The sequence below is a fragment of the Tarenaya hassleriana genome, unplaced genomic scaffold (genome assembly GCF_000463585.1).
Source record: "Tarenaya hassleriana unplaced genomic scaffold, ASM46358v1 Cleome15, whole genome shotgun sequence".
NCBI lineage: Eukaryota > Viridiplantae > Streptophyta > Magnoliopsida > Brassicales > Cleomaceae > Tarenaya > Tarenaya hassleriana.
In genome coordinates, this window is record NW_010964923.1 from 654,997 (window position 1) to 676,386 (window position 21,390).

The following is a 21,390-nucleotide window of genomic DNA, read 5'->3' on the forward strand; positions in this document are numbered from 1 at the left end:
GGGTCGAGCGATCTTGGCGAATCCCTCGACGAATCGTCGGTAATAACCGGCTAGTCCCAAGAAGCTCCTGACTTCCGTCGCAGAAGTCGTGGACTACTCGCTCAAAAAAATTATTTTTCTTGGGATCAAAAGAAGACAACTTAGCTTATCGAGTTGTTTTTTTTAATTAATACTAAAAAATGGCACGGCTTTGACTTAATTGATTATACTCTTTGGCCATAATTTCTTCATTAGGTAGTTGGACTTAACTCCTCACATTCTTCTTATAGAGTTGGATCCAACTCAATTCCTTATTCATTTCATATAATTATAACTGCATTTATGAGTAGTATATAGGTATGTATACATCAACAAATTTATTAGTACATTAAATTCGATTTTAATTCAATTTTTTTTCGTTTTTGGTAAATGGAATCTAATTCAATTTCAAACCCATATATTACCACGTCTGTCTTACGCGGATTAAACTGTCAAAATGAATTTTTCGGTAGCTTTCACGTCGAAGTTCAAAGTTTTCCCAATGCTAACACATACATACATACATACATACATACATACATACATACATACATACATACATACATACATACATACATACATACATACATACATACATACATACATACATACATACATACATACATACATACATACATACATACATACATACATACATACATACATACATACATATTTGCAGAAGAGTTGGAGGTCAACGTGAGATCAAACAGTGGCGCGAGGGTTTTCAAGATTTGCAATCAAGATCGTTGACAAAGAAAGATGTATCTATCGTGTGTTCATCCGTCTCTTCACGAGCCCTTGTCCTCTCTATAATTTGTTTTTTTTTTCCTCTTCTAATGTTGCAGTGTCTGAATCATTACATATTATCATAATCAGAATACATTGGAATGTAGAAACAAAATGTTGTTCTTTTTTATCAGATTGAAACCCACAATTTCAAACTCAAAAATCAAGAAAACGACTTTAAAGAGAGAATCAATTTCAAGAAAACCAACACTTTTGGGCTTTCAGGGCCTAAAGCAGGACCAATTGGGCTTTGTAAAGGCCCAGCCCAAATAATGAAATCTTTTGGAGAAAGTGAATTAGATGATGAAATTCCAATTTTTTTTTTTTCTTTGTAGCTTTTCTTCATGGAAACTCAATTATCATTTATTCATTACTAATGTAATGACATCCAGCATGTGAAAATCATCTCATTTTTTTTTATGAATTAGATTTCGATATTGTTCTCCTTTAGTTTTTTTTTAAAAAATCTATTTAATTTACCAAGTTTTGATTTAGTAAAATTATTTATTCAAGTTTCGAGTATTTACAGGTCAAACGACACTCAAAATTTTCGATCTTTTCTATACTCTTCTAACAACTGTTTTCGCTTGGATATAGAAATTTAAATGTAATATAATTATACCTCAATGTAATTCTATCTACCTAGTAGAGATTACTTTTTTTTTAAAATTAAATATTAATTCGAAAGAAATGTAATTTATAAAATAATATTTATTAAATAAAAAATAAAATTGAGTCGAATTAAATGTTTTTAAAAACGAAAAATTGACAATAAATAAACGGAAGTGCAAAATTGTGTGCACTAATTTCAACCACATCCAAACAAAAAAAAATGCCAATTTTAATTTTATTCACACAAAAAAAATAGTGTGGGAAACACAAAATTGAATGCACTGCTCTACCAATTTCTGTGATTAAATGACATCACCAAATAGTCCCACCTACTTCCATAATGGTAGGTGCTATTAGTAATACTATTATATGTTCAACCATATAATATATTTACACCATCATTCAAAGAAAACATGTTCTACTTGTCCTTACATTGTGTTATACACTGTCCAAAAATTTCCACACAAGAAAGCATATATTTTCAAAATTTTCTGTTAGTGGAACATATTTTTTTAGGAATAATAATCTAAAAATTTACAAAATTTTAAAAAAAAAAATTCCATATGAAATCATGAGCTTCGTTAATCTTGTCATATTCTCACAAAATTAAAAATCCGAAAATTAATGAATATATGTGAATATAATAACATTTATAAAATTCATGATTTTATATAAATTTTTTTTAAAAAATAGTGATTTTTTAAGCTATTATCCTTTTTTTTAGTATCAAAGTTGCAACAATGGAACACAATTCAATTGAATGTTCAAGGAATATAGTCAAAAGCTTCCTCTGTTGCAAAAGAGCCTACCCTATTCACATTCTCTTTCATAATACATGTTTTTGTTTTTTGTATCTACTAAGAACACTGACTGTGTTTTTTTTTTTCCTGAGACTCACCTCCATGGATGGATTGATCAATCGAAGTAACCTGTACGGCATTGCCGCTGCCACTCCAAACAGTCTTCGAAATCGAAACTGCTGGTGCAATCCAGCAAGGCGTTCTGCTGCTGTTCGTAGTGGCAGATGTAGTTCAGCCCGACAAGAAGCTTGCAGATGGCGGCTTCCGTCCTGTCTCGATCGGCAAAGTACAGCGTCTGAAGCAGAAGCACGTTGGTTCGCTTCACTATCTGTTCTTGCTCGAAGTTCCGCTCGCTCTGCCACCTTATCATGTTGTGGGCGAGCGGGGCGAGCCACCCGAGAATCCCGTCTAGGGTTTCCTTCCAGTCGTGGGCGAGATGGGCGTCGTATATCGAGATGTTCTTGAAGTAGGACTTGAGGTTTGTCTTGAGACAGGTTCTCAGACTCGTCGGTAGCATCTGGTAAAGGTTGTCCCTTGCTTCCTCGCCTATCAGATGAGGGTACTTGAGGAGCTTCTCTATGACGATTATCACATTAGCGTAGTGCAGAGAAAGCGCAGAGCCGCCAATGGAGGAAGGCAGGGCATAACTCATTAGCCTGGTTTTCGGACCAAGCTTACTAGTTCGCTGTCTTTGAACTGTGGCAGCAGGAGGCATGGTAATGCGGGTGTGGCTAAAGCAAGAATCGTCGGATCGATCTTTCTTTAACCCGCTGTTTGCCACACTGCAACAGCTGGAGATTTGGCTGCTATGATCATTCTCACCATCACCATCACCGCCACCGTCATCATCATCATCATTGTCATCTATTCTAGAAACAGAACTGTTCATGGCAAGGCACTCCATGAATAACCTCCCCGGATTCGTCCCACAAGGGAAATTGAAATCTCCTGCACGATTGAACTGATCTACATCGCCTCTATGAGAATCTATCCGATGCTTAAAACTAGACCCTGAATTCAACTTAACCTCATTCTTGCTATGAACTCTCTTCAACCCATCACAGTTTCTATCAATCTGAGACAAAGGAACAGCATCCTTTGAAGGGGAAGAACCTTCCCTGACAAAACCAACACCGGTTTTCCTCAAAGCTGAATCGCCGAATACAGTACAAATCTTGGCAAAGATGGTGCAGACAGTCCTCACCAACATCTCCACGACCTTGTCATATGTCTGGTTCCAGAGGGAAATCTCTCGGAGGTGCCTCACGTCCTGTCTCTGCCAAATCAGCTTCTGCTCGAAAGCTTTACGGCTATCTTGGTGTTGACAGTGCTGAAACTTCTTCGTGGCCTGTTCGAGCTCGTTCATGACCTCCATTTCACAATACAGACTAGAGGTAGCATTGATGTATCTCTCCATCTTCCTCACCATACCCTCCATATCTTTCACCAAGAACCCTAATCTCCTAACATCGATAACCCCATTCACTATATCATCATACACATGCTCGAATCCCTGCAAAGCCGGTTCTGTACACTTCTTCCCTAACCTAGAGACTACGCCAGCGACACGGTCCAGGTCGTCGAGTTTCTCGGCGAGGGTAAGCTCAAAGAGGCGATTTTCGTCGGCGGAGACCAGATTTCTGACCCCTTCCGACCGAAAAATCTCGCCTTTAAGCCTCGAGATCTCGGATTCGGACAGGGAACGATGAAGATGTACGGTCTTAGACATGACATTAGCAACCTCGAAGGAGAGAATACCGATTGTCTGCTTGGGGGCAGAGATTTTAGGGTTCTTCTTGTTGGAAGATTCAGGAAGCAGGACGTGCTTGAGATTCGCACTCACCTGGTTACCCATTTTGACAATCCAAGCTTCTGCAACCATGGCGACACCAGAAATTTCTTTTTAACCCTCGAAGAATATTCTCCCTCACGGGTGATGAAAACCCATCAATAGATCCGAAAAAAGAAAGGTTTTTGATGAAACCCTTTTGCGAGAAACGAAGAGAGAAGTGGGAATCGCGCATGAAACTGGGATAATCATTGGCGATTATCACGGCGCAATAAGAAGGACGCCATTGATGGGGTATGATGGAAATTCAGCGTGAAGCTCAGAGAAATCAGATTCTTGGAAACGCGGAGAGGAAGACGAGGAAGAAATAGATTCGTGAGAGAAAACTTTGGACCAACCTCACGAGCTTCTTGTAGTTGTAGAGAGAGAGAGAGAGAGTTTTTTTTGAAAAAACCAGAGCTTTGGATTTGGTTTTCAAAAGAGAGAGAGAAAGAGAGAGAGAGAGAGAGAGAGAGAGAGAGAGAGAGAGAGAGAGATTGGTTGGTTGGTTTTTTGAAAGTGGTTGAATCTGCTCGTACGTACTTGCTCCTCTAATGTTCTTCCCATTTTAGCAATTTATATTTATTTACTCAAAACTCTTACGAAGTCAAATCAAATAGTTTAAAATTTTGTTTCTTCTTTCCCAAAAAATACGCATATGTAAATTTATTTGTATCAATTATGCTTTCAAGTTTCAATTCTAGCTAAAATATATAAAGTAAAATACTCCCTATTAAAAAAAAACACCCTATTATTACCTAGGAAAAAAAAGACATTACATGATGAAACCCATTATATTGGAAACAACGACCACTATATGCATATATATATATATATATGTATATTCTCGACGACAAAAAGAGTTTGACTAAATGATATTTGTCTCCACTTTGGTCAAGCTCGAGAGAGGATATGACCTAATCACAGTCACAAAAAACCCTTTGAAAAATCAACACTTATTTTCGCAACAATTTCTCACACGAATCATTCCGTTGACCCACTTGGAATATTGGTCTCAAAATCATGAAACCTTTTTCAACACGGAATTTTTATGCATAATTGCATTGTTTTCAAACCAATCAACACTCACATTATCAATAAATTACAAATATATATTGAGAATGTAATCCAAATTCCATTTTGTATCTTCTAGATTTTATAGTAATTGTTCACTTTATATTTGGATATAATTGCATATCTTTTTTTCCTGGTTTTCCCCGTTTTGTATTTTATGTTTTTTTTATAACGGAGGACCCTGACTGTTACCCTTCGAACGTCGTGCTGACTAGGTAAACCTTCGATCCGGGAGCTATATGGATCATATAAACCTAGAAATTACTTCCCTTTCCACCAGGAATCGAACACTCAAATTCAAGGTAGTGGAATTACCTCCTACCCCAAATTTGACCAATTGCCCACGATCTGTTGGATTTGTATTTTATGTTAAGACCTCTATTTCGTTCTTTGTAGTAAATTTTTTTCCTCTATTTATAGTTTTTTTTTTATTTGGATCTCCACGTAAATCTTTATAACTTTTTTTCTCTTTATCATTTGTTAATATCCATCTCGAATTATTTACGCTATGTAAAACTCTAACAGTACACTATTTGAATAAAATAGTTGTTCATTTTCTGTCAAAACCCTTGTTTACGAAAATAACGGACCTTATAAAATAAATTAAAATTGGTATAACCACCACCACAAGTAAATTCATTAAGTATTAATTTTCGACAGCTTTGGTTTTTTGTTAGTTTGCGTTTAGAATGTTTTGGGAATATAGCAATTTTGGGAGGGCGTTTTAAATGGGTTTAGTAGTGGGAGTTGGTGACTCTTGCAACAACAAACAAAACACAGGGAGACAAAAAGGGGGAAAAGACGAATCCCAATCAAACTCTTCCATTAAACTTTTTTTTTTCATTATTATACATATAAAAAAAATAAAAATTAAAATCTTATTCCACTGAATCTCATGTGTTCCATGTTATATGCAATTGTAATATATATCTCTAAAGAAGGATTATAAATTTTGTGAAATATAAAAACAAATCCATAAAATTCAAACAATTTGATTAGACAAAATACAAACTGAGTTTCGGAGTTTTCTCTTCTTCTTCTTTCCAAAGTGGAGAAGAAACGTAAACAACCTATAGACTAAAATAGTTTTTTAAAAAATGAAAAAGATGAAGAATGGCCGGTTAAGGGAATATATATCAAAAGAATGAAGAAAGACCGGTTTACACGTCAGCAATTTTCCCGCCAGTTTGCATGCAAAATTTGTGCTTTGCAGTTTCATTTGCCTTTTGTAGAGAATATAAAACGGGTAGTGAATGGTCCTTCCAATTTGTTGCCACCAAAATTCTCCATTCTCTTTTCTCTTTTTGGACTGTTTTATTTGAAACTTTATGGTAAATGAGAAAATAATAAGAAATATATGAATAAATGTTTAAGATCCATAAAAAAAAAGACACACACACACATATATATTTATATATATATATATGTATTGTATCCTTAAATACTTTCATATGGTAAATGTTTTGATATTCCCACCAAAATCATACTTACCTTCAAATTTACATTTTGTAAAAGAATATGATACGGGTCCATATAATTGAAATAATTTCTACAAAATCTTGAACCGCACTTGATGTGGTTATAAGGGGCTTATGTAATAATTTCCATATAATATTATTTTTGGTTTTGGCGATTATATGAGTAAACCCTAAAGGCTTGGATGGTTAGTGAATGGCACTACTCATCTTGTTCCTCATCTTTTTGGTTTTGCCCCCCCCCCCCTCCACGATATACATACATACATACATACATATATATATATATAGTAGCAATTTTCTCCATTCTTTTAATATTTGGTCCAACGTTTAGGTGGATTCCCTTTGGACCATTTTCACATGTCGCATCTCTACATCTTTATTTTACTAATGCGACCGACTGCCGAAAACATTCATTCTTAGTTTAATTTATGTTATCTCTGTTGGGGCGATTAGATAAGACTGTGTAAATAATTAAATAAATTAATGGACAATTAAGTAAATATACATTTTTCCCCAACTATATTCTTTTATCTGCATATTTTTTTACGTGGAATAAAAACTATTTTTTAAAAGATGTATTTAGGTCAAAAACACAGTAAACTGAATGGATGTTTTTGTTTAGGATTGCTCTATTTATGTAATATTATGAGGGGTAATCCCGTGTTAATACGTGAACTAAATACATAAATTCTCAAATTATATGTATATTTATAAATATACACACAACCCTACGGATAAAATTACACCAACTTTAATGAAGGCCCAAAAATCAGAAATTAGGCCCATTATCAATAAAGAGAAAAACACATAAATTCCACTGTTGGACCAATAATCGTTAAATAGCCCAAAATATATTTGAAAATGGTAATAAGCTACGACTATTATCATTAACGGGTCCCAAGTTAACAGGCCCGAATGAAATCTCAGTTCAGTAGCTGCAAATAAGTATTTTAATCCGACTGTTTACTAGTTTTGTTACACAAAACATAAAAAAAAAATAGAATTTAAATTTTCAGATAAAATACTGAAATTGATAAATTAGCTACGCGCGACGTTCGTTTATTCCTCGATTTACAGAATTTACACGCGCTCGTTGGACCGTTAAATTTACAAAATGTTAAATTTAATAAATTAAAAACAAACCCAAAATGTGCTTTTGAACCGTTAGATCTTTCCAAAGCATTTTCAAACGGGAACAAACGGCCGAACAAACGGCGCCGTCTCGTAATAAAACGGCGCCGCCGGATGCTGCCACTTCTTGAACACTGGCATCTTCTCCGCCTCAGCATCCTCCGTCTCCGGCGGCTTCGGCGGCGACGGTAGCTGGTCGACCGCCGCCGTGGGCGGGGTAACGAGCGGGGATAGGAGCGGGATGGCGGCGTTCCAGGCACCAGCCTTCGCCGGAGTGATCTTCAGCGGCGGAGCTCGTCTCTGAAGCTGGCTCGGTTCCCGGCGGTTACCGGGCCGAGAGCTGCTGGTTTTCGCCTGAGACGGCGAGGACGGCGACGGCGACGGCGTTGGGAACATGGGCATGAAACAAGAAGGTGATTTTCGTAGAAAACCCTTTTGGGATTCAATCAGACAAATCAAAAGGCTAAATCTGAGAGAAAATGGGCAAGTTTGGATTTTTATTTTTATTTTTTTTGTGGTATCTGTGTGTATGGGTGTATGTGTGTGTGTATATGTAGAGGTGAGTGTGTATGTTGTGACTATATATATAGGAACATGTGGAGTAGAATCTTCCAAGACGGTCAAAGCTTGAAACTTGAAAGAGGCAAAAATTAGCTGTTTCTCCTTTAAAAAGAAATTAATTCTTTGGATATTTTTTTTCTTTGACCGGAAATCTACCAACAAACTAGAGAAAATCCTGAATTTATAACTCTTCTTTGAAAAAAATCGAATTTATTGAATAAATAGGAAAAATCCCAAAAAAAAATCTTTATTTTTTTATCAAATAAAATGTTAATTTTATTTTTAAATTATAAATAAATCTAAATTTTATAACTATTGTCATATTTAAATCCATCCTTGCCTTGATGTGGCGTAGATATATGAATGATGATATGTTAAATATGATTAAATTATTGATTTATCACAAAGTATATCGGTATATTATATCAGTATTTAGATTTAAAAATGATAATGATTATAAAGTTTGAATTTATTTTCGACTAAAAAATTAAAATTGAGATTTTATTTAACAAAAAACAAAGCTTAGATTTTGTTTTGAAAAAATTGAAAAGTTTAAACATCTTTTTGAGATTTTCCTACTAAATAAGAGAAGGGGATAATATAATGTCACATTGTGTTAGTGGTCATCGTTAGTTAAACTGTCTAATGACCGTTAACCCAACTATTATAACATCCATGACCATTTTGTATTATATATATATGTATTAATATTTATTCATACGAGACCATAAGATATATATGTGTGTGTAAAAATATTTTTCCTTTTCTACGTATAGTTTTTGTTAAATAAATCCAAAGCCAAAGGTATTTTACTTTTTATTAATCTATAGCTTAATTTACTATAATCTCCGTTTGATTTTCTGTGATAAAATTAAATAAATCATGGATAATAACGTCATGATTAATTTTTATCAGAAGCCAACGACCAGAGTGGGGCCCAATATTTAACCAGTGGGTCTCCACCGCCAGATTTTGACTGTTTAAATAAATTATTTATTATCGATTAACACGTCAGTCGAATATAAAAGTTTCAATATAGAAATTGTGAGGTACTTTACGTGCTTTGGGAGCATACGTCGGTCCATTTGATAAAACCATTATCTCAATTGTGACGTGTAAACTCCTAGAACATCTACAGTTATTGCACAAATAAAAGGCACAAAGTTTCAATTAACATTTCGGTATTCGGTTCGGATTCGGTTTAGAATGATTTGGTTTGTTTTTTCAATTTTACAAAAATATATATCAATCGTTTATTATACCATATCCAATTCAGTTTCGGATCGTTTAGAAATTTTATTTTTCTAAAAAAATCGTTCAAACTCGGTTCTGAAAAATCAATTTTCTAAAAAATATTGTTTAGAAATTTTGAATAGTTCAATTAAAAAAATACTATATTTTTTATTTCGATACGATTTCGAAAAACTATATCGAAATACCCACCCTTAAATTTCAACCATAAATAATTAAATATATGATGAGAATTTCAAGAAATTACATAATTAATCTCTATATGTAAAATTGTACATATCAAAATATATGGCACAGAGCCCACGGGCCTCTGACGCTAAAATCAGCCAGCAGTAACATTATGCCTACATGAAATTGTTGTGTTGGATCGAATTAAAAGCCCAATTCAAATTTGTCCCTCAAAAATAATAATTGAAACCTTAAGCCCCATCATATCCGTAATTACACATAAATCAAGGACTAATCTGAAATTGTCTCAAACATATAAATAGTTTATATTGACACGGGGAAAGATAAGGTCTCGCATTTCAGTTCTTATCCCTTGTTGTGCGCACCATGTGCACGTTAGAGAAGCGCGGCAGTCTGTTCGTCCTCACCCTCACCGGCGACGATGAGCACCGGCTGAATCCGGCGATGATCACCTCCCTCCTCTCGCTCCTCGCCGAAGCCAGATCCCAATCGACGCGCGGATCCGTCCTGATCACGACCGGTCACGGCCGATTCTTCTCCAACGGATTCGATCTCGCTTGGGCCCAAGCCGCCGGATCCGCATCCGCCGCCCGTGACCGCCTCCACGGCATGGTCGAGTCCTTCAAGCCGGTGGTCGCGGCGCTCCTGGATCTACCGATGCCGACGATCGCCGCCGTGAACGGCCACGCCGCCGCCGCGGGGCTGATGCTGGCGCTGAGCCACGACTACGTCTTCATGAGGAAAGACCGAGGCGTCCTCTACATGAGCGAGGTGGACATCGGGCTGTCCATGCCTGATTACTTCGCAACGATGGTTCGGGCGAAGATCGGGTCGAGCGCGGCGAGGAGGGAGCTGCTTTTGAGCGGGAAGAAGATCGGAGGGGAGGAGGCGACGCAGCTGGGGATCGTGGACTCGGCGGCGCACGATAGCGCGGAGGGCGTGGTTGAGGCTACGATGCGCCTCGGGGAGAGGTTAGCGTCGAAGAAATGGAGCGGTGACGTGTACGCGTCGATAAGGAAGAGTCTGTATCCTGAGCTTTGTGTGATGCTGAAAATGGAAAACAGAATATTCGCAACTCCTAAGCTCTAAATAGGGGGACAAAATATTAAATTTTTGTAACGATTGATGAAATATGAATGGGAATAAACGGTCTCTGAATAACATTTTTAGTATTGTGTATTGTAAAGTTTGGAACTTTAGCTCTGAAATATTTTCAACATGTCGGAAATTTGGAGATGATATTTTGTCTTTCCTTATTTCATCGTAATTTATGAGATTTCTTATTCAATCCTTTTTTATTGAAAAATGTCCTTTTGATTTTCCCCCAAAAAAGGAAATGCCCAAAGCGTTACGTACTATGGTTTTGATTGGTCCACGTGTTTAATAATTCTTTGTTGGATGAATCTTATTGGTCGAATTATGTGTAACTGTCCACGTGGCAATTTCTTCACAAATACACAGTCTGTACTTCCGCACTCGCGCGAGGTCTATATCTCAGTTTCGGCTGTTGGTGTTCTCCTTCCTTTCTCCTGTTGATTTCGGACCCAAATCCGTCTTTGTCTGTGCGATCTGTTGGGGAAAAAAAAAGGCAGGAATGGAGTTCGCGTCCTTCGTCGGCAGAGTTCTGTTCGTCTCCGTGTTCATTCTCTCCGCCTGGCAAGAGTAAGCGGATGTAGATTCTCTTTGTCTGTCTCTAGATCTGCTCTGTTTCTGCAAAAAATTCTCTTGGGTTTCCTTTTCTCCTTGTAGGTCTGTTTGTTTACTGAGAAAGTTCAAATCTTGGTTCAAGGGTCAACTAGTTGTGTCGGATCTCTTTGGCTGTCTTGTAATAGGGGAAAAATCTGGTATTGGTTCTCTCTGAACCCTATCCTTGATTCAGCTCTCCAGTTGCTGGTTCGTCTCCGATTGCGTGCCAGTTGGTTACTAGGAACTTGGAAATTCTGGATTTTTATCGGTTTACTTCATTCAGTATGTTCCATTGCTGGGGAAAGTTGAAGTTTTTTAGGATGTTTCAATGATTTTAGGTATTTTTGGCTTGATTTCCTGTTTCAGGAATTCTATTGTATTTCAGCGAGTTGGGTCTGTTTTGTTTTCTTGGAGAAGAAAAAAAAAACAAATTTGGGGCAATGATGGCAAAGTTTGGATTTTGCTTGCTTTGTTGGTGTTGGATTTGACAGGAAAATAGCGCCATAGCCTATTTTTGGATAGATTTTCCCTGTCTGATTCCATGAAAGTTATGGCATTTTGCACATTTCTTTTGCCTCATTAAAACTATGTCTTTCATGTTTGTTAGTTGAACTAGTCCCTCGCTGATTTGTTCCATGGACACTGGAATGTCGGTAATGTGTAGATTTGGGATTGTACTTTCGTCCCTCTCCTGTTCCATCATTCGGCTAGATTTTGTGCTTCTGAATTCAAGCTTTGGCATGAGTATTTATGGTCTAGGTTTCATGTTTAACTTCAGGTCCAATAATGAGCTATTGCCTTATCTGTAGTGATTGCACAAAGATGCGGTCAAAATCGAGAGAAAAGATTATATCTTAATGTTACTTTGGCAATGCTATATCTGAAATGGAATGGGCCGGTTTTATCAAGTTCACTCTCGATGGATCCTTTTTTAGATATGCTTCAAATCTGATGACTGTAATCTATTGTTGTGGACATAAGATTGATGCCATTTTATCGTTGTCTTTCTTTAATCATCGCTCTTTCTGCTTCTGTAATCAGGTTCAATGATTTTGGCACTGAGGGTGGTCGGGCCGCTAGGGCATGGAGACCGAAATACAATGCGTTTGCAAGCCATTTCACATCTCACACTGGGTTGCAACTGCCACCGGTCGATGTTAGTACCCTTCAGAATTCTTCCACTAACTTCCAAATTCGGAAAATACCCTTTTACTGTTATGGATAGTTCCATTCTTTTATGTCATCAAACTTTGGTGAACTTGAAAATTTTTCACAGATGAAGCATCTTGTTGCTGCGGCTATAGCCCTGAAGGGTCTCGGGGGGGTTCTTTTCATCTTCGGCAGCTCCCTCGGAGCTTATCTGTTGGTACGTATATCATAATATCATTTCACCGCTGTACTGTATGTACCTTTTGTGTATTTACCGAATGAGTAAACTCACTTAACTCGTTGAATGCCCCCGGTTCAGCTTCTGCATCAAGCCATATCCACACCAATACTATATGACTTCTACAACTACGATGCTGACAGAAAGGAATTCGGTCTACTATTCACAAAGTTCACTCAGGTTAGCAATCAGATCGTTGTTTTCATTGTGTATGCTTTCAACCGAAATCAAATCGAGGTTAAAAGCTTTGATCCAAACCTTGATATTCTTTCTCAATTCTCAGAACCTTGCTCTTCTTGGGGCATTGCTGCTCTTCATCGGGATGAAGAACTCGAGGAAACATGGAAGGCAAGCCAGGAAAAAGTCCACAAAAGCGAAAACAAACTGAAGAAGAGAATCGGTTTATCGGATTTCGGCTTTTCATCAATCTTGTGACAGGAATGTGAGTCTGTTTTCCTCATGGGCACATCGATCTAAAGAGGGTACGGAAGCTAGGCTAGTTTTTGCTTTAGTTTCTTGAATCTCTGAGTTGCAGTTCTCTGGTTTTTGGTAGTGTGATTTTGGATCTTAGAGAGAAGCTACTTCAGTTCCAAACTTTTTTTACTTTCTCTGTAATAGACATTCTTCCAAAAAAAAAAAAGTTTATCCAAAGGCAAATGGACAGCAGAGATGGAAGACATGAACTGAACAAACAGTGTCCATAACTCAAACTGAGTTGTCTGATAGATGAGATTTGGAAACAGCAATGTGAATCTGAAGGCTTGTCTTACTCTTCCTTCTTCTTCTTCTTCTCTGCTTCAAGAAGCTCATCAATGGCGTGCTTGTAACCGATGTAGAAGAGCAGTGCCCCGATAAGCGTCAGGTTCTGCAAAAACATATAATCCATTGTATCAAACCTAAGATGATTTAGAATTTCGTCGAAATGGCTGAAGGGTCGATGAAAGCAGCGATTAACCTGAGCGAAGTCGTGCGAGTTCGTCGGCAAGGGGATCAACGTGGAGATAACTTGAGTTACGAGCTGGAACGACACGATACAGAAACACGGGTTTGAGGCTGTCTGAATCCGAATCAAACAGAAATCCGAACTGGTGTTTTTGTATGGATGCATACCAAGAAATAAGCAGGGATTGACCCTCCAAAGATGAACCACAAGCCTGCAGTCCCCTTTGCGCTTATGAAGGTGAATTCTAGCAATCTCACCTGTCATTTTTACGAGAGAGAAAAACGTCATGATTAGCAGAAGAGATCGATCTTGAGACGCGGGTGCCGATAAAGATCGAAACTTTCAGTCGAAAAACCGATTTCAAAACGCGGGTTTCGACCACGGAAAGGGGAGGAGGAGGAGGAAGAGAAGACGTACATCGAAAGAAACCACTTGCATTCCGGTGAAGAAAGTGAGAACCTTCGAGCCGAGTTTGGTCACGACATTAACTATCGGCCCGACGGTTTTCTCGAGCGGACCTCCGTCTCCGTAATGTTCGGCATACCTTTACGAGAGAGAATCCGAGAGAGAATAAGTGAAATGTTCTTGAGAATTCAGAGACGATCATGAGCGCACACACAAAAAAAAAAAAAACTCACGCTTGGATTGCGGAGAGGATGAACACAAAGGCGAAAACGAGTCTCCCGAAGAAGGCGATACTTGGCATCGAGATCGATATCGCTCTCGAGACGATTTTCTTGACGTTCCCTATCGTCGCCACTACGAAACAAACCGGGTTTTTTTTTAAACACCAGAAAGATGAAATCTTGATGATGATCTTGAAGGTTTCAAGATTGAACATTCAGACATGAATCTTGAATGCCTAAAGCTTGGTTTTTCACATGATTTTGATTTTAGTATATAGCGTGTTCATGATCTGTTCCAATACACATCTGAAGAATATAATGTCTTTGTCTGAACTGAAGTGAAAGCATGGTTTTTTGTTTTTTTTTTTGGCAGATCACATCAAGGATCTTTTCTTTGGTCTTTGGACCGACCAATCTCAACATGTTGTGTCTCTGTAACTGTAAAGATTCAATCAGAAACAAAAAGAAAAGGAAAAAAAATGTGAAATAAAGACACTTACTCTTTCAAAGTGGACGGATATGAACTTGGAAGTGATGTTCAGAGCTTTTGCAGACTATTTTCTTGGGAAAATTTACAGAAAGATCGATGCTTTTTGTTGCAGGAGGAGGAGGGCGATAGGATATTTATAAAAGCATAGACTTTTTTATATGAACAAAACCAAATAAAAATCTTCCATTGAAGAGGAATTTGATAGATTTAATAAACAATGACCAATTTTTTTGTGATAAAAGGAAAAGACCAAGTGGCTCATCGAGGAAGGTGAGAATTTGATCTGGGTATTCAAAGTCAACATCTTCAAAATTTATGAGCTTCCCTATGATTATTTAATTATTACTCGGAAATTATCAATGTATTTAATTTAATAATAATAATATATTTATCATTTGGTATAGTTGTCACTCATGGGCTTTCACATGATTGATCAACAAATTACTTGGAAATTCATCCCGACCCGCCCGGAGAAAGTGATGTATGGTGTCGTATATGCGTACATATATATGTATGATTACCTATATCGTGCCTAATTATGGCAAAACATTATCAAACGTTTTAGAATATTTTTAAGGATGTTTTGTTTCGTATTTTAGAATAATTATTTAAATAATATTTTAGAGCGTTTCCATAAATCATTGAAATTATCGATAACATATTTTCCACGTTGAGCCTATCTTCTTTACCAATTCCAACGACTGTTATATCTGTATAATTCCAAAGCAAAATGCAGATGTATATATTTTTATGATTATTTTCGTGTTTATTTGTTCAAACAATTAATTCTCCACGTCAAAAACATTAATTTTTCCTCCAAATAAAGATCTAAAAGCTTCAAAGATATCCAAAACAAAAGTGCATACCCACTTTCCTCAGAAGGAAGACCGTTTGCAGTTCTTCCTCATTCATCAGCGAAAAGAGTAAGGCTCTCTGCCTTCAAAAATTTTCACAATCAGCTATTTCGCTTCACCAAAGTTGTTGTTTGCATGGATTGACTCGATCCCATTTCGAAAGTTTCCAACTTTTTTCCTGGGTTTTCGATTTTGAATCTCGAATCACAGGAAACAGACAAGAACAGAACAAGAACAACTTGTTCGATTTGATCCTTTCGTTTTTTAAGGTTTGTTCCAAGGTTTTGGTTGGGTTATGTAGTCGTTTTCTGTGATCAGGACAGGAGAATTTTGGGTGTCGGAAGAAAATGGATGTGGTGCAGAGAAAGGTCAACAAATATGGAAGAAAGATCGCATCTTTGCCACATATCGCCATTGTTGGTCGAACACTCTTCACTTCCTCTTTCTTCCTCTCGGCCTGGAACGAGTATGATTCTCTCTCTCTCTCTCTCTCTCTCTCTTATTAAATCGATTTCAATACGAACGGTTTCGAAATTTTATGCACGATCATGTATGAAAGAATCAACGATTCATCATGATCATGGATCACATTTAGAACAGACTGATGGATCAGGATTAAGCATCTAGGTTGTTTTAATCTTTGTTTCGTTAGATCAAGATGTCTCCGAGGTTGTCACATTCTGAACAATTTGGGTAAGTTTTTAGCTTTAATGGTTGAACTTTTAACAATGGCTTCATTGCTCCATTAGCTATATCGAACTCAGCTCCAATTGGGAAGCTGCAGATGATTACTGGAGACCGAGATTCGGCTATTCAGTTGATCAGGTCTCAATTGTAGAACCCTAACTCCTGGATCTTGTTTCGACATTTCGTGGAAAACGTGATCAGTAACGGCTATTGATACTACAGGTTAAACACCTCGTGGCCGTAAGTATAGTGGTGAAGATACTCGGGGGACTGACCTTCGTATACGGGAGCTACTTTGGAGCAATCTTATTGGTATTGTCTCATCTTTTAGTTATGTCTTATCCGAACCAATGTGTGATCGTCCGTCTCTGTTTGCAGCTTCTGTACCAATCCGTTGCAATCCCGATACTGCACGATTTCTACAATCATCGGTTTCAGACCGAGGAATTTGGATTGCTTTATCTCAAGTTCAAAAGGGTTTGCATCTATATCTTCATTCTCACGGGTTCAACGTTGTGAAAAATGCCTATAAACTTCGTAGAAACTCGGTTTTCTTTCTCGGGTTTGTCAGGTTGTAAATGAAACTGTTTCATACGAGACAGCTTACAACTACTACAAATCAGATTTCAGCGATCAGGAACTGGCGAAAGTCGGTTCAAAGTTCCGCGAGGTATCTCTTCTGAAAATCTTTATGCTGGTTTCATGGATTGAACTGATTTCCTCATGAGTTTGTTTTTTCTCCGGTTTTACGAAAAACGAGCTCAGCTCGTGGATCACGCGGTTACAAGCCCTGCATTGTTCGGGCAGAACGAGTTCAACTCACGGTTCATAAGGTTCCTTCAGGTCGGAAACCGTGTTTTCACTCAACTTTTTTTTTCAGAGAGAGCCTGTGGGAATGATTCAGAGCTGCTGTTTTGTGTTCTTCAGGGCTCCGCCATTGTTGGAGCGTTGCTCTTTTACGTCGCTCTGAAACACAAACTCGACAGAGTGAAGACAGATGCCAAAGTGAAAACCGACTGAAGACATGGCGACATGGCACCTGAACTCTGAGAAGATGTCACTTTTCATTATGACAGGTTTTACATTTCTCGTCGCAGTAAAAGTGAACTGAAGAAAAGACAGTCATTGTTTTAGAAATTTACCTGACTCTTTCCTTTTTTACCTTCAGTCCTCAGATTTGTTCTTGTCTGCTTTGATGTCCGAAACCTAAGAAAGCACTATTAATGAAGAGGGGAACTATATGCATGTATTTGTGTATTGATGTGTTTCTACGTGTTTATATATATATATATATATATATATATATATATATATATATATATGGACCACAATTATTCTCGTGCGAGGTTATTTTATATAAATAAGAGCCAAATAAAAGAAAATGAAATATTAGACAAAACTAAAAATGGACCAACTATTACATATCCACGAAAAAAATAAAATAAAATAAAACATTTGATGCAGACGTGAAAGTAGTAATCTGTTTTCAGAGAATGATATTGTTAATTAGAATTCGAACTCGATTTAATTTTGGAGCGAAATCAAACTGGTTTTATTTAATTTCGTTTTCAAATTTATCCACCAATAGTAACGTGTAAATTTAAATCGAAATGGAGAAAACTGTCTTTGTTATCCAAATCGAGATAAATTTTGACGGTACCAAACCAAACCGGTTTTTAATTGAGATTTTGTTGACAAAATTGTTTTGTAACCAAACTAAACCGAACCGCAATCCAACCTCGCTTACGGGGTCATGAAATGTGAAAGAGATCGTTATTCTTCCTCGTTGTCACAATAATTGAACGGAAGTTTCCCCAAAGTCATTCTTTAAAGAACATCATTTAAATACACGAGCCAAGTTGTGCAAAACAAATATTTAAAGTATTAATTTGGTCATTACATTAAATTATTTCTTGGCAAATAAAATTATTTTTCTAAGATCCGGTCTTTTTATAACAAAAAGTCAAATTTCTATAGATCCATATAAGATCTTTATTTACTTGGACGACTTCTCTTCACTGATCTGCAAGTTCTTCTTCCTTTTACAAAAAAAAAACATATCACCTTTTTTTTTTGTGTCATCGATCAATATAGTGTTTGAATCTCTGATTCGATTCTCCGACCAGCTTTCAGTTGTCTGAAGATCAAAAGATATGGATAAGGTCACAAAACCGGTCTACAAATTCGGCAAAAAGATCGAGAAATTTCCGTACGTTATCGATCTTGGAAGGGTCGTCTTTGCGGCCGCCTTCATCGTATCTGCTTGGCAAGAGTATGCATCTTTTATTATATATTTTTTTTCAAGTTCAGTTCCTAAATATGATCCATTCGTGTTAAAAACCGATTCTCGATCGCTAAAATTTGATTCTTTGCTTTCGGGTCTCCGTTTAGATTCCGTGGATTCGATGGGAATGGCGGGTCAGCAGCCGAGCAATTTAGGCCGAAACTCGGTTTCTTAGCAAACCAGGTAATCGGTTAATCATCATAAACCTTGTATGTAATTAGTTTGATCGATGGAATGATCATTGATCGAGATGATATATATATATATATATATTGCAGGCTAAGTATTTAGTTGGGATTGGTATTGGTATGAAGGCAATTGGAGGAATCATGTTCATCTTCAGCACCTACTTAGGAGCTTTCATATTGGTATGTACTATATTACAAATATATATATATGTATATATATTGAAATATTCATGTTTTTATTTACAAATTTTTTTTCTAGGGTTTTCAATTCTTTTTTTCTTCATCGATCTTTAACAAATTTGGGTTTTCGTGGGTTTAATTAGCTTGTGTACCAAGCACTAGTGAGCCCGATTTTGTACGATTTCTACAACCACGAATACGACAAGGAGCAGTTCAACATGTTCTACACAAGGTTCCAAGAGGTTAGAGATTTGATTCTATGTATACATATATATATATATATATATATAGAATCAGATTCAATATATACACCATATGAAAAGGTGGGTTTAATCGATGAGACTTTCTCTCTTCCGGATCAGTTCGTGAACGAGACAGTGTCAGCCGATGGAGGAGTGGCCACGAACTTTTACAACGTTGTCGTCAACGATGAATCTCGCCAAAAATTCTGTGACCAACTGAATGAGGTTATATATAACAAATACTATATCATATAATACTGAATCATCCATCGTAAGCTTTCGGCTTGTATATTGTTGGGTTTTTTCAGATTGCGAGATTAGCCATCTCTAATCCGTTATTCACACCGAGCGATTTCAACGCGGCGTTCATGAAGTTCACCAGGGTTTGTACCATTAAAACTTCACCATATATATATATATATATATATATAATATAAATAGTTGTTCTTCTTTATTCAGGGAGTTGGTATAGTTGGGGCCTTGATGATTTTCGTGGCGATGAAGCACAAATACGACGAAGTCTACAAGTCTTCAAAGCAAAAAAACTGAACGAGACATTTACCAAAATATCCGAATGATTTGGATGTCCATATCCTCCAATCAAAGAACAAGAAAGTTTCTTCCCTTTTCGAGTTTTTAGAATATTCTGGTTACTTTTTACGCATCTTTACTCTTTTCCTTTGTAATAAACTTGCAATATTTGATTTAGGGTTTGGAATTGTTATAATATTTGGAAATTTCGAAGTCAACGGCTCTCGTAGCTCAGTTGGTTAGAGCACCCGTTTAGTAAGCGGGAGGTCTTGAGTTCGACTCTCAACGAGAGCACATTTCTTTTTAAAAAAATTAAATTAAAATGTTTGGACTTCGTCTCTCTGCATTTTTCTTCTTTTATAATCTGTAATGAACTTCCCTGCCGTAATTGACGTCTGCCTGTTTTTAGTTTACTTTTGCTTTACGAAATCTCCAACAATAATTCCACCTCTCGGACAAAGAGCCGGTCTATTGGTTTGTATCTCCTTTTTTAATTTTAGATTTTGTCAAAAGAAGCTACATAATCTAAATAGTTTATTTTAGATATTTTTGGCAATTCATATGCATCTAAATTTATTCCAGTCTTTAAAAATCAAATCTTGAAAGTTTCTTTAATTGACCAACAAGCAACTATCTTCCAAAAAATATATAAAACAATGATCCCCACCCACATGAATCCATCTTACGAAATAATGAATATATATATTCAGAAAAATAACTCTTTATTATTTAATCAATATATAATTTTATTTTTACAGCTCAAAAAGAGTAAATGTACATAATGCACATCCGACATGGAGAGAAGACAAGCATGACTTAAAAACAGACATTTTTCATCAATTTCCACTAACTAATTGTAATTTAACTATTTTATTTTTTTTCCGCCTTGCAATAAACAAAAAGAAAGCACGTTTCTTCTTCGTCGGCTCTCTTCCCCTCTGAAGTCTGAACCACCAAAATCCTTGGCCTCCACATCTAATTTCCCCACTGACTTCGCATTTTTCAGCTTCTGGGTACAACAAAGTCTGATTTTTTCGCCGGAGATCTTGTTGGATTATCGGAAAGTTCCTGCCTTTTTCTTTGTGCTCGCAGTTTTCCGGCGATCTGGTCGGATTTTGAAATTTGCCTGCGACCCTGTACCAGTGACAGCAGTCATAGCTCATCGGCGAAGGATCTTCTTCGGTCGGAATTTAGGCCCCGGAGAAGAGAGATGAGAGATTTCCCTGGAACACCGGGGACTCCGACAGGTCTGGTCTTGAGGATTTCCCAGTGTGTGTTTGCAGCTGGCTCGATTTCTTACATGGTCACTTCCGGTGGATTCTTCAGCTATACCGCTTTCTGGTAATTCTCCTTCTTGTCCCTCTTTGCCTGGGAATGGATTTCTGAGTAGTGTAGATGAAGAAAGATAGGGAGGGTGCTGATGAATCTTACAGATCCAACCATGGAAACTGTTTTAAGATCCTGAATCGATCTCTGAAACCGGATTATCCAGTGCTACGAGTTAACAAATGTTGATGAACTGAGTCTTGTGTTTTGTTGTTGTTATGTGGAACCATAGGGA

General features: G+C 37.1%; 8 protein-coding genes and 1 non-coding gene across 10 annotated transcripts in view; 6 read left to right on the plus strand and 3 right to left on the minus strand.

Annotated features, from left to right (window-relative positions):
• Positions 1 to 2,117: 2,117 nt before the first annotated feature.
• Positions 2,118 to 4,464, minus strand: LOC104808608. Its single transcript, XM_010534321.2, has one exon. The coding sequence runs from the start codon at positions 4,099 to 4,101 to the stop codon at positions 2,335 to 2,337; it is 1,767 nt and encodes a 588-aa protein (XP_010532623.1). The 5' UTR covers positions 4,102 to 4,464; the 3' UTR covers positions 2,118 to 2,334.
• Positions 4,465 to 7,537: 3,073 nt separating this feature from the next.
• LOC104808609 (uncharacterized protein At4g14450, chloroplastic) lies at positions 7,538 to 8,268 on the minus strand. The gene has a single exon (XM_010534322.1). The coding sequence runs from the start codon at positions 8,130 to 8,132 to the stop codon at positions 7,785 to 7,787; it is 348 nt and encodes a 115-aa protein (XP_010532624.1). The 5' UTR covers positions 8,133 to 8,268; the 3' UTR covers positions 7,538 to 7,784.
• Positions 8,269 to 9,981: 1,713 nt separating this feature from the next.
• Positions 9,982 to 10,970, plus strand: LOC104808610 (enoyl-CoA delta isomerase 2, peroxisomal). Its single transcript, XM_010534323.2, has one exon. The coding sequence runs from the start codon at positions 10,098 to 10,100 to the stop codon at positions 10,818 to 10,820; it is 723 nt and encodes a 240-aa protein (XP_010532625.1). The 5' UTR covers positions 9,982 to 10,097; the 3' UTR covers positions 10,821 to 10,970.
• A 246-nt stretch (positions 10,971 to 11,216) lies between these two features.
• LOC104808612 lies at positions 11,217 to 13,455 on the plus strand. The gene is made up of 5 exons (XM_010534325.2): positions 11,217 to 11,393; positions 12,459 to 12,573; positions 12,694 to 12,783; positions 12,886 to 12,984; positions 13,088 to 13,455. The coding sequence occupies exons 1-5, from the start codon at positions 11,326 to 11,328 to the stop codon at positions 13,190 to 13,192; spliced, it is 477 nt and encodes a 158-aa protein (XP_010532627.1). The 5' UTR covers positions 11,217 to 11,325; the 3' UTR covers positions 13,193 to 13,455.
• Positions 13,387 to 15,072, minus strand: LOC104808611. Its single transcript, XM_010534324.2, has 6 exons — positions 14,874 to 15,072; positions 14,386 to 14,506; positions 14,165 to 14,291; positions 13,915 to 14,004; positions 13,760 to 13,822; positions 13,387 to 13,669 (listed from the first exon to the last, which is right to left on the minus strand). Coding segments are annotated over exons 1-6 (501 nt in total). The 5' UTR covers positions 14,875 to 15,072; the 3' UTR covers positions 13,387 to 13,570.
• Positions 15,073 to 15,614: 542 nt separating this feature from the next.
• Positions 15,615 to 17,653, plus strand: LOC104808614. Of its 2 annotated transcripts, none has more exons than XM_010534327.2 (8): positions 15,615 to 15,786; positions 16,041 to 16,183; positions 16,467 to 16,542; positions 16,627 to 16,716; positions 16,783 to 16,881; positions 16,976 to 17,074; positions 17,170 to 17,247; positions 17,332 to 17,653. In XM_010534327.2, exons 2-8 carry the CDS (start codon positions 16,065 to 16,067, stop codon positions 17,422 to 17,424), a joined length of 654 nt encoding a protein of 217 aa, XP_010532629.1. In that variant the 5' UTR covers positions 15,615 to 15,786; positions 16,041 to 16,064; the 3' UTR covers positions 17,425 to 17,653. The 2 variants fall into 2 exon arrangements, with proteins under 2 accessions (XP_010532629.1, XP_010532628.1); XM_010534326.2 differs by having other exon boundaries at positions 15,617 to 15,786; positions 16,036 to 16,183.
• Positions 17,654 to 18,409: 756 nt separating this feature from the next.
• On the plus strand, positions 18,410 to 20,049 carry LOC104808615. The gene is made up of 7 exons (XM_010534328.2): positions 18,410 to 18,676; positions 18,796 to 18,871; positions 18,967 to 19,056; positions 19,200 to 19,298; positions 19,419 to 19,523; positions 19,607 to 19,681; positions 19,758 to 20,049. The coding sequence occupies exons 1-7, from the start codon at positions 18,558 to 18,560 to the stop codon at positions 19,845 to 19,847; spliced, it is 654 nt and encodes a 217-aa protein (XP_010532630.1). The 5' UTR covers positions 18,410 to 18,557; the 3' UTR covers positions 19,848 to 20,049.
• TRNAT-AGU lies at positions 20,050 to 20,123 on the plus strand. Its single transcript has one exon. It is a non-coding gene; the product is annotated as a tRNA-Thr (tRNA).
• A 505-nt stretch (positions 20,124 to 20,628) lies between these two features.
• Positions 20,629 to 21,390, plus strand: part of LOC104808616 (CASP-like protein 5B3) — a 1,988-nt gene continuing 1,226 nt past the window's right edge. The window contains exon 1 of the mRNA XM_010534330.2: positions 20,629 to 21,170. Within this exon, the coding sequence (XP_010532632.1) occupies positions 21,040 to 21,170 (131 nt within the window). The 5' untranslated portion in view covers positions 20,629 to 21,039. The remainder of the gene's footprint in view (positions 21,171 to 21,390) is intronic.